General features: G+C 39.2%; 1 protein-coding gene across 2 annotated transcripts in view; it reads left to right on the forward strand.

Moving 5' to 3' along the window:
- The window catches only part of MEIOB (meiosis specific with OB-fold), a 30,937-nt gene extending 18,460 nt beyond the window's left edge, over positions 1 to 12,477 (forward strand). The window contains exons 9-13 of one of the 2 annotated variants that reach the window (XM_088833035.1): positions 1,017 to 1,118; positions 6,128 to 6,281; positions 8,902 to 9,085; positions 9,790 to 9,876; positions 12,361 to 12,477. In XM_088833035.1, the coding sequence (XP_088689161.1) occupies positions 1,017 to 1,118; positions 6,128 to 6,281; positions 8,902 to 9,085; positions 9,790 to 9,876; positions 12,361 to 12,477 (644 nt within the window). The remainder of the gene's footprint in view (positions 1 to 1,016; positions 1,119 to 6,127; positions 6,282 to 8,901; positions 9,086 to 9,789; positions 9,877 to 12,360) is intronic. The other variant, XM_055410518.2, reaches the window with a different exon arrangement.
- Positions 12,478 to 12,823: the final 346 nt, after the last annotated feature.

The raw sequence follows: 12,823 nt of genomic DNA on the forward strand, positions 1-12,823 counted from the left end.
TTTGGTGGTCAGATGTGGAAGGAAGAATTTCTGTCCCCCTCCCCCCCACCAGACAGTCTGGTATGGACCTGTTACAGTCTTCAGAGATCTTGACAGCAGTGCCACACCCCACCCTTCCTACCAGTTTCTGCCCCAGGATTCTCATTAATTTACAAATATTTAGTGAATGCCTTTTATTTGCCAAGTAGTGAGGTAACTTAAACACTTTCTGGAACAAGGAAGTACCTGAGAGGATGGACGCTGAGATGGATGGAAGGATAGTCATTATATCAGACACTGGAAGTACAGAAATGAAAAGACAAGCCCCCTGTCTGGGATTCTGGTCTAGTTCTGGGAAAGAAGCAACAGTGATAAGACTCATGGTGCAACAGGGTGAAGAGGAAGAAACTCTGACTCTTTCTAGGGGTGTTGGGGGTCTGGTATCAGCAGGATGGCTTGCAGAATGGTGGGGGAAGGCTGGAAGACACACAGATGTTGGAGGTTGGGGCTTGGGGTTGAAGGGTGTCAGAGTCAGACAGCGCCTTTTCAAAATCAGATTCATGCCTTCTGGCACATTATCTGACTATCCCGGAGAACATTCATGTCCCATTTGAAAAATAAGCTCTTCAAATAACCTTAACAATTTTGTTCTGATGAGAGAAGAAATACATACAAAATTCAGAAAATATATAAAAGCATAAAAAAGAAAATAGTGATCAACTATAAATTCTTCATCTTATAAGAAATAATCATTTCTTTGATATATATTCTTCTAGACAATTTTGCTCATATCTTTTTAAAATCAAAGGAAATGGTATGAAATGTTTTGTAAACTGCTCTTTAAACTCATGATATCTGCTATACATCTCTCTGTGTTAATAGAGTACCTCATCACATTGTTAATGGCTTTGTAATATTCTATTTGTGGTATTCTTATATGTCTTCACTTTTTACCATTAAAAATAGTTTTGGATCATTCACAGTTATTTAAAAAGTGATCAGTTTGCAGTTTACTTATTATATGTTTCCAATTTAAGATACACCAGAAGCTAACATCCTTCTGAATTTTATAAGAGAAAATAAAGTAATGAATCCTCTGGATGATGAAATGGACAATTATTTGAAAGAATCCATGAATTGTAAGTAACCTTTAAATATTATTTGAATTTTTTAAAGGCCAGAATTTGGGTTTATAAAGTTACTTAGTAAAAGATACTGTATTCTCATTATGTAACTGCTATGTGTGTGCATGCTCAGTCACTTAGTTATGTCCAACTCTTTGTGACACCATGGACTGTAGTCTGCCAGTCTCCTCTGTCCATGGAATTTTCCAGGCAAGAATACTGGAGTGGATTGCCATTTCCTCCTTCGGGGGATCTTTCTGACCTAGGAATTGGTAACTAAGGAAATGGCAACCTACTCCAGTGTCCTTGCCTGGAGAATCCCAGGGACAGGGGAGCCTGGTGGGCTTCCGTCTGTGGGGTCGCACAGAGTCAGACACGACTGAAGCGACTTAGCAGCAGTAGCAGCAGCAGCATACTTTTACTTTAAAAAGGTAGTTTAAAACTTTTGGAGATTTATGTCCTCTTGCCAATATGATGAGAGTCAATGACCCTCTTCCTAAAAAAGCAGCTGTATCTACATATAGAATTTTGTGCAAAATGTCATATATTCACAGACCCCAGATTGAGGCTTGACTTTAAAAGGATGCTGTTTGCTGCCATCTGTAGCTTATGCTTAGAATGGGGAAAAGCAGAGGGAGGGCTTAGATCCCTCCCTGAAGGCATGTTCTTGTAACTTCATCCTAAGGGGTGAAATTCTTTCTCATAATTGAGGACACCAAATTCATCTCAAGAGAGTAACAATTCAGTTAATCGAGGAAAAAGTATTCTGCAATCACCTTCATTTGTGAAAGAAGAACTTTGTTATGCATTGCTGGGGGATGTTTAACACTTCCTTTCTTCATCCTCTCTATTTTCTCCTGTGCAGTGCAGCTTGTGGGGGTTCCCCAGTCAGGGATTGAGCCCTGGCCCTTGGCAATGAAATCACCAAGTCCTAACCACTGGACAACCAGGGAATTCCCAACACATTTCCTTTCAATAGCAATCACTAATAGAAAAAACAAAACAAAACTACTGGTTTATAATTGTCATCTTTTTGCCTAAGAAGGGATAAGCTTAAAGTTGTATTATTTATTAGAGTTAAAATAAAGCTATTATTGTTACTTTGGAAACATTTTTAAATGTCTGGTCATTTGTGGAGAATGCCATTTCAGGAGACTTCCAGGAAGCCCAAAAGTGTTCACTGGGCCTTGAGATGGGTTTGCCACACTGTATCTCAGTCCCTGCCTGTCTCTGAACCTGAAAATGGGGACAAGAACAACAGTGTCTACTCCTGTCTGCTCTAGGCTACTCAGAGCTATCAGATTTGAGTGAAGAAAACTTTCCTGATCAATGGCTCATATCAAAGTAACCACAAAAGTGGTACTTAAGTTTCCTTTTCTTTTATTTCACTGTGGAAACTTTTTTTTTTCCACTGTGGAAACTTCTATCATTAAATTTGCTCAGAGGCAAAAATGAGTTGCAATGTCTTTTAAAATGCTCATTATTCCCATGAAAAACTTATAGTTTGAAACTGATTAGATATTTCAGAATAAAACTATCATAATACTTTCTTTAAAGCTTTTACTATTTTTAGTTAAAATAATGTTCAACATTTAAAAAGTAAATACAACACAGAATACAGCAAAAACCCAGAAATAAAGAGTTATTTTGTGAAAATCTTCCAATCCATTTCCAGTGCATATGAATAAAAGTAAGATAAATAGATACACATAACTGGACCTTTTATTGAAGAAAATTAAATTTCATGTCCCTTTCGTGAATCACAGCCTTGTCATGGGGAAGGGGCTTGCATAACTCAATCCTAAAGGAAATCAACCTTGAATATTCTTTGGAAGGACTGATGCTGAAACTCCAATAATTTGGCCATCAGTGCTGATGTGAAGAGCTGACTCATTGGAAAAGACCCTGATACTGGGAAATATCAAAGGCAAGAGGAGAAGGGGGCGGCAGAGGATGAGATAGTTAGATGGCATCACCAACTCAATGGACATGAATTTGAGCAAACTCAGGGAGATAGTGAAGGACAGATGAGCCTGGTGTACTGTAGTGCATGGGGTCGCAGAGAATCAGACATGACTTAGCAACTGAACAACAGCAACAAAATTTCATGTGCTTAACAGCAACAAAAGAAAGGAAAGTAGTAAAGTGCCGAAGAACTGGGCAACTTCTTTTAAAAGTTTTCTTATCTGAGTAATGTTTGGACCTGCAAGATTCCTCTGAGTTTAAAAATAAAAAATGACTAATAGATTAATAGTTCTTAGTTTTGTAAATTTTCTTAGAATAACTTTTAAGTTGAAGTATAACACATATGGGCTTCCCAGGTAGCACTAAGTGTAAAGAATGTGCCTGTCAATGCAGGAGACGTAAGAGAAGCGGGTTCAGACCCTGGGCTGGGTAGATCCCCTGGAGGAGGGTGTGGCAACTCACTCCAGTATTCTTGCCTGGAGAATCCCATGGACAGAGGAGCCTGGCAAGCTCTAGTCCGTAGGGCCTCACAGAGTCAGGCACGACTGAAGTAACTTAGCATGCACGTACATATCACAAAGAGTATGAACAGTAAACAAGGATGAGGGGACAGTGCCATGCGCCATCACATAGAGTGCGCACCCGTTAAGACTCATCCCCCACAGGTAACAATTGCCAGCACCCACAAGACCCCTCATGCCCGCCCAAATGTGATTCTGACTCACTGCACCATAGAAACCACAGATAAACGTTGCCTAGTTTGGAATTTTAACAGTGAAGTTGTATCATATGACCTCACTCTTGTGTCTGATGTCCTTTGTTCAGCATTAGGTCTGTGAGTGCCATCCACACTGCTATGTGTAGTATTGTTTTTTGTTGATGTATGCGATTCCATTATATGAATACATCACAATTTATTTCCCTATCTTATTGTTTCCTTCTACAAGGTTTTTACTTTCTCTTTGAGTGTGACTTTAGGTGAACCTCTGTCTGTTTTTTCTGTTGTTGTTGTTGGATATACGTGTTCCTACTAGGAATATTGCTTTGTCATGCATGTCCACATTTAGGTGATTCTGCCAAATGGCTTTCCAAAATGTTTGTACCAATTTATACTTCTCCCAGTAGTGTTCAGGAGTTCCAGCTGCTCTACATCCTCACCAAAGTATGTACTGTTAGTCTTTTAAATGGTGAATATTTAGTGGAATCCTACTGTTGCTAAATTTGTATTTACTTAATGATTAATATTTCAAGCAGGTTTTAGAAAAGGCAGAGGAACCAGAGATCAAATTGCCAACATCCGCTGGATCATGGAGAAAGTAAGAGAGTTCCAGAAAAACATCTATTTCTGCTTCATTGACTATGCCAAAGCCTTTGACTGTGTGGATCACAATAAACTGTGGAACATTCTGAAAGAGATGGGAATACCAGACCACCTGACCTGCCTCTTGAGAAACCTGTATGCAGGTCAGGAAGCAACAGTTAGAACTGAACATGGAACAACAGACTGGTTCCAAATAGGAAAAGGAGTATGTCAAGGTTGTATATTGTCACCCTGCTTATTTAACTTATATGCAGAGTACATCATGAGGAACGCTGGGCTGGAAGAAGCACAAGCTGGAATCAAGATTGCCGGGAGAAATATCAATAACCTCAGGTATGCAGATGACACCACCTTTATGGCAGAAAGTGAAGAGGAACTCAAAGGCCTCTTGATGAAAGTAAAAGAGGAGAGTGAAAAGGTTGGCTAGAAGCTCAACGTTCAGAAAATGAAGATCATGGCATCTGGTCCCATCACTTCTTGGGAAATAGATGGAAAAACAGTGGAAACAGCATCAGACTTTATTTTTTGGGGCTCCAAAATCACTGCGGATGCTGATTGAAGACATGAAATTAAAAGATGCTTACTCCTTGGAAGGAAAGTTATGACCAGCCTAGATAGCATATTAAAAAGCAGAGACATTACTTTGCCAACCAAGGTCCGTCTAGTCAAGGCTATGGTTTTTCCCGTGGTCATGTATGGATGTGAGAGTTGGACTGAAAAGAAAGCTGATCGCCGAAGAATGATGCTTTTGAACTGTGGTGCTGGAGAAGACTCTTGAGAGTCCCTTGGACTGCAAGGAGATCCAACCAGTCCATTCTAGAGGAGATCAATCCTGGGTGTTCATTGGAAGGAATGATGCTAAAGCTGAAACTGCAATACTTTGGCCACCTCATGCGACGGGTTGACTCACTGGAAAAGAGTCTGATACTGGGAGGGATTGGGGGTAGGAGGAGACGGGAACAACAGAGAATGAGATGGCTGGATGGCATCACCGACTCGATGGACATGAGTTTGAGTGAACTCCAGGAGTTGGTGATGGACAGGGAGGCCTGGCGTGCTGTGATTCATGGGGTCGCAAAGAGTCGGACATGACTGAGCGACTGAACTGAACTGAACTGAGTGATTAATAAGGCCAGTATGTTTATTGTCTCTCTTTATATTCTTTTTGTGAAGTGCTTTTTAAAGTCTCTTCCAGGGACTTTTTCCCTGGTGGTCCAGTGGTTAGGAATTCGGTGCTTTCACTGTTGTGGTCCAGGTTCAGTCCCTGGTCAAGGAACTAAGATCTGACAAGCTGCATAGTGGGGCCAAAAATACATACATACATACATACATACAACCTCTTCCCCATTTAAAAAATTGAATTGACTGTCTTTTTTATTGATTTTTAAGATTCCAATTTACATGTTTTGGTTATGAATCCTTTATCTTCTTATAGATTGCTAGCATCTGCCACTCTATGGCTTACCTTTTCATTCTTTTAATGGACTCTTCTGATGATTAGAAATTATTCATTTTAATAAAGACTAATTTCTCATTATTTTCCTATTTTGCTTATTTTTTAACTTTCATGTCCGTTTATTTAATAAGTTTTAATGTATCATATATAATAAAATTTTCTATTACAGTACTTAAACTACTACATATTTTCATTTGGGCTCTGTAAATTTTCTATTTGGATATAATCCTTTGGAATTCTTAGAATATACTTAGACCTGTAATGACTTTTTCTTTTTTTTAGTAAATACAATAGTTGATGTTTATACAGTTGAACAATTAAAAGTAAAAGCTTTGAAGAATGAAGGAAAAGCTGATCCTTTCTATGGAATTCTTTTTGCTTACATTTCTACACTGAACATTGATGATGAAACTACAAAAGTAGTTCGAAATAGATGGTAAGCAACCAAATTACTTTTAGAAATTCATTCTTATAAGAAATAAAAAACAATTATTGGTAATACATTTTAAACTCTATGAAAGTTAAAGCTATTCTTTGACATAGTAGTGGTTATGTATTTGAAAGAAATGTATGAATAACCCATACTAAAGTTTCCTTAACTATTTAGACCCAAAGATTCTAATAGCCTTTTAAAGTAAAATGTATTTCAATGTGTTTTAGCAATCCTAAAATAGATAATACTGCCAAAACCTTTTAACTGGGATGACAAACTATTGTTTTGTAATGAATTTGAAAATTGTTTTGGTGACCACATCCTATAGCAATAAAAATAATAGTATTTTAATAACTTGTTTCATGATAATGAAATGAAATGAATGATGAATGTAATTTCCAACCTCTCCTAAGTCAGTTAGTATCTACTTGCATCGAAAAGTAAACTCAAGTAGATTTAATTACCTTAGCTAAAAAATGCTTGGTAAGAAAACTGTAAAATATTGTGAAACTCTCCCTATAGATTTGTGATTGAAATTTTTATTGATATAGTTCTAGATTCCTATGGCACTGTAAGAAATAATAAACTGTATACTTTGTCCAGTTTCCCCAATGGTCAAGGATGAAAGTGAAAGTCACTCAGTTGTGTCCAACTCTTTGTGACCCTATGGACTCTACAGTCCATGGTATTCTCCAGGCCAGAATACTGGAGTGGGTTCCCTTCTCCAGGGGATCTTCCCAACCCAGGGGTCGAACTCAGGTCTCCCCCATTGCAGGCAGATTCTTTACCAGCTGAGGCACCAGGGAAGCCTCCTCCAGGAATGGTAACATTTTGCAAATCTATTGTTATCACATCAAAGACAATAATGATCTTAATTAAGTTCACTGATCTTATTCAGTTTCCCCAGATTAACATGTATCATTTGTGTGTGTGTGTGTTAAATTCCATGTAATTTTATTGCATGTGTAAGTTTGTGTATCAACAATCAAGAAATTGACTTATGGATTTCTAAAACATTGTATGATTTGGTATTAAAGTTGAAAAAACTAATGTAAAGGCTATTGAATAAGGCAAGTGCTTATTTTTTGAAAAATACTCTTTAAAAAATTTTTTTAAAGTTATCACCTCCCTTATTTTTCCTACATCTTTAATATTGATATCTGAGGGAAAGTGTCTAATATTTAATTTAAAAGTGATCTGTGGCTTATAAGAAACCGGTGTCTTCAGATCATTCCCTCTTCTTGAGAATTTGAATTAATCTTCCTATTAAAATTGACTAAAGTAATGCCTGCTTCAAAAATATAGAATAGCATGTAATTTCCCTGGCTCAGACAGTAAGGAATCCACCTGCAATGTGGGAGACCTGGTTCGATCTCTGGGTTGAGAAGATCCCCTGGAAAAGGAAATGGCAAGCCATTCCAGTATTCTTGCCTGGAGAATCCCTATGGACAGAGGAGCCTGGTGGGCTACAGTCCATGGGGACACAGCTGAGTGACTAGGCACGGCACAGCACATCCCTTAAAGAGAGGAGCATTTAGGGTGTGAGCCTCTCCAGCCCTGGGTGATTCTGTGAATGTGCAGAGGACCTAGTACAGGACAAGTGAGCATTCACAGAACCTAGGATTTCCAGGTGCAAGACACGATTCCTGCCCTCAAACTCTGAGCCAGGAGATGAACAGACCTATCTGCAGTAACACCAAATAGGATGTGACAGGGTGTAAGTCCATGCTGAAGTGTAAGTTGTACCTCTGCTCAGAGAAGGGAGGGGATGGGGCTGGGGTGCAGGAGAGGGAGGCCCCAGTGGGGAGGAGACCCTGGGCAAGAACCCCAGCTTTGGGGAAGGTAGGAGGCAGAACCTTGAAAGGACTGGCTGATCCAGAAGCAGGAATACTACAAGTGAGGTTGACTACATAGAAAGCATGTTTGTTATCCTTTTGCATTGTTTCCTGTTATTTCCTAGGTCTATTTTGTATCCTCGGAGAAGGCAATTGCACCCCACCCCAGTACTCTTGCCTGGAAAATCCCATGGACAGAGGAGCCTGGAAGGCTGCAGTCCGTGGGGTCGCTGAGGGTCGGACACGACTGAGCGACTTCACTTTCACTCTTCACTTTCATGCATTGGAGAAGGAAATGGCAACCCACTCCAGTGTTCTTGCCTGGAGAATCCCCGGGATGGGGGAGCCTGGTGGGCTTCCGTCTATGGGGTCACACAGAGTCGGACACGACTGAAGTGACTTGGCAGCAGCAGCAGCGCTAGTAGGATACAAAATGCTGCTGCTGCTGCTAAGTCACTTCAGTCGTGTCCGACTCTGTGCGACCCTATAGACGGCAGCCCACCAGGCTCCCCCGTCCCTGGGATTCTCCAGGCAAGAACACTGGAGTGGGTTGCCATTTCCTTCTGCAGTGCGTGAAAGTGAACAGTGAAAGTGAAGTCGCTCAGTCGTGTCCGACCCTTAGCGACCCCACGGACTGCAGCCTACCAGGCTCCTCCGTCCATGGGAGCACTCTGTAATTACTAACTCACATGCTGACTTAGACTAAAAGTCTAAGTAATAGTTCTGCTAGAGATCAGAGGTGTCACTTAGGGCCTTCACATTTTATCATTGTCTTTGTTTCTTTTCAGTTCTGGCTGTGGTTACATTGTAAATGAAACATCCAGCACTTGTACAACTTGCAACAAAGATTCTTCAGGATTTAAATCCGTTTTTCTCAGCTTTGATATGCTGATCGATCTTACTGATCACACAGGTACCCTTCACTCCTGTAGCCTCACAGGAAGTGTGGCTGAGGAGACTCTGGGATGCACGGTAAATAATAAAACTGCTTAGAGATACTTCCAAATTGAATCCTCTTCCCAAAACATATAAGTTATTTTGGTGAACATTTGATAGAAATTAATTCCTTAATAAAGAGGTCTGGAAAAAATCAATCTTGACTTAAACACAGATTGTTTTAATGAATAAAGAATTACATGCTGTATATTAAAATCCTAGCTAATGTTAACTGTTAGGAATAACAGGAGAGGTCCTTGGTGACAGTGGAGACTAAACATGACATTTTATATAGTCAGATAACAGTGGGCAAAAATGACACCTTGGAGACACTGAGCAGGGTCCTCTCTGAGGAGGGTTTGGCGGTATTTCACCTACTCAGGTGCGTAACATCAGCCGTGAGCTTTCCCTCAGTCTGCCCTGGAGCACAGCAACAGAGATTAACTTGTGACTTGTACGCTTGGTATTTCATTTGATACTTTCATTGTTAGAACCGGCTCTGAAATTTTACCATTAAACTTCAATGGTGTCCACTTTGTCAAGAGCAGCTTTCTGTGCTGGCCCCCGGCTGGCTTCAGAGATTCAGTTTAGAACCTGTCTGGCCTTGTCTCCTCCATCAAGAGAGTTGAGCTGTAATTACTATGGATAAAATTCCATCTCTAGAACAAATTTAAAATTTACATTATTGTCAAATGAGTTATCTATATATTCTTTGGAAATGTTTCATTTTTTTTATCCAGGTAGATGAGTTTCTTGCAATGACGGATGAACAGAAAACAGCATTAAAGTGGCAATTTCTTTTGGAAAGAAGCAAAATTTATTTAAAAGTTAGTGCATTTTACAATAATACTATGTAAATAATATAGTATCATATAAATAATGCTATTCTATATATTCAATTAATATGACAATCCCATAGTATGACCTAGTAAATTAGGGAATTTGCTATTTTTAATAATGTTCAGTTCCCAAATGTGCAGAAGGGTTTGGCTACCATAAAAACAGTGGAAGTTATCAGTTTTTTTCATATAGCATAAAGAATTACAAGGCTTCCCTGGTGACTCAGCAGTAAAGAATCTGCCTGCAATTCAGGAGACAAAGGAGATGCAAGTTCTATCCCTGGGTTGGGAAGATCCCCTGGAGGAGGGCATGGCAACCCACTGCAGTATTCCTGCCTGGAGAATCCCATGGACAGAGGAGTCTGGCAGGTTACAGTCCATAGGGTCACGAAGAGTTGGACACAACTGAAGTGACTAAGTGGACACACACACACAAGAATTACAAATGACACAAAAGATAAAGACCAGCAAAGAAAATATCCATTAATGTTAACATCAAGGCTAGACACTGGGCTTTAGAGTCAGAGCTGGGTGTCCCTGCCCCCATGGACAGTGATCCTCACTTCAGTAACAGCATAGTTACATGCTTATGTGCTGGGGTGATAGAGACTCAGTTTGAATCCCAGTTTCACCATTCCTCAGCCCATGTGACTTTAGGGAGGTTAATTCTCTAAGCCCCTAATCTGCTGTGATCCTACAACTCTGACCAGAGCAGACTCCTGTAGCAATAACAACACTTCAGTGTTGGAAGGGCATAGGATCTTAGTGTTAAAGATGCAAAACGGGCAGTGGGATAAACTCCCCTTATTTTACAAGTGAGGAAAATAGGATAAGAAATGTTGCTTCTTGCCTGAAGTCAAGGGCTACCATTTATATTATTTCAGATGTTTTCTCTTCACACTCTAAAACATTTTCAAGCTCTTGAGTTATACATGTCAATATATATTGTACTAGAACTTAACATTGAGGAAAACTTTAAATGTATTCACGAGCACACAGTCTTTAGCAGTCAGAACTGCTATCATCTCATGTTAGGTAGCCTCTTGAAACTACAGTGCACTCTGGTGAAAGAATGAGAGTAAGAAAGGCAGACAGCAATTTCACATTATTATGAAGATAGCTTTGATCAGGAAGAACCTGAAAGAGAACACTGGGTCTGCTCCACCTCAGCTCTGAAGCAGGTTTTCCCATTTCCCAGTGGCTCCTGCCCTTGCAGCCTCAAGCATATCTGAACAGATTGCACACCCAGAGTCACCAATGGCCTTACCAGTATTCCTAGGACCTTGGTTTGAGAAAACCCTATCTCTTCCACTACGAGCATGGATCGTCCCAAATACTGTACTCTATTCCCAAGTCAGAATATACTCAGATCCCTGCCCAACTGTATTGTTTCCTTCCAAACAGCACTGTGAGTTTCATAAATTTAAATTCATGACACTCTGCTTATAGTTTCCCAAACTGGATTCAAATATAACAACTGCTCTCAGTTTGTACCTTTCCAAGGAATATGTTAGAAAGATATTTGTCAGGGACTTCCCTGGTCGTCCAGTGGCTAGGTCTCTATGCTCCCGAAGCAGGGGTCCTGGGTTCAATCCCTGGTCTAGGAACTGGATCCTACATGCCACAGTTTGAATGCTGTAACTAAAGATTCCACATGTTGCAACTAAGATGTGAGTCAGCCAAATAAATAAATAAATATCTTTAAAAAAAGATATTTGTCAGATTTAACAAAGATTTAAAGCAGATAGTGATTATATCACAAAATGTAATAAGATTATGAGACAAATACAATTTAAATTGTTATAGAAGAGTTAGAGTATGTAATTTAAAAAATAAGAACTTACATTTCTCTGCAAATAAGATAAAAACAAAGGATGTCCATATAGGACATTTTGTGTATTTTTTTTCAATAAAAAATAATGGCTACTTAAAATTATTCATTTGGAGGGATTTCAAACTGTTACTCATTTTAATGTTTTAAAACATATAGTGTCACAAAATGTAATCAAGGTTATGAGACTCATACAATTTCAACTGTTATAAATCAGAACATGTAATTTAAAAATTTAATTGTCATAAGTGTGACATCATTATTCATAAACTGTGTCATGATATTGGATCTGCTCTAACAGACCACATTATTGCTGCGTGTTCATGTCTGTCATAGCTGGTGGTCTGAACACACTTTAAGTCCTTTTTCTACCTGTTGGATTTGATATCTCAACTTTCTTACCTGAGAGAAAGGTCATGAAAAAATGACCTGGATTCTTACAAAATCACTGTCAGAAACCAGATCTGTAATTTTTCTCCCAACTCTACTTGAGACTGGAACTCTTTCCATTGTCTTACTACTCTAATTGAAGTTTTTGTTCACATCTTAAACAAAACTCATTGCTGTTCTCTGTTTGTGGTCATTGGTTTTCAATTTTATATACCAGATGATTTAAAAAACTCTCTCTTTTCTTCTTGCAGTTTTTTATATCACACAGAGCAAGGGGTGGACTGAGAGTGAGTGTGCTTTCGTGTCAGCTTGCAGATCCTATTGAGGCAAGTAGGAACTTGTCTGGACAAAGAAATGTTCAAAACTAGATACACTTTTAAACTCTGGAAAAGAATATGCATTTTAACCACCTTGAAAGTGGGAAATGAATTTGAAAATTACAGATAAAATTGTATCTTATTCAAATGTGGTGAGAATGTTCCTGTAAATTGTCATTCTGTCGCCCCCTAGAGTTGACTCCAGGTGAATCCTAAAATCTCCCTCTTTAAGCTCATTTCTTAGAAGCCTTTTTCTATTGGCTTGGCCCTCTCTCTTCCCAAGCCGGAAAATGTTTGCATGAATTAATAAACAAGTTTACTCTTTCCCACAAACACAATGATTTATTTTCTTAAACCCCTTTCCCCTCTGTCTTCTCTGCTTGGAGAAAGATCAGAA

This window comes from Moschus berezovskii, chromosome 27 (genome assembly GCF_049115385.1).
Source record: "Moschus berezovskii isolate FMDL1 chromosome 27, NW_MosBer_1.0, whole genome shotgun sequence".
Lineage (NCBI taxonomy): Eukaryota > Metazoa > Chordata > Mammalia > Artiodactyla > Moschidae > Moschus > Moschus berezovskii.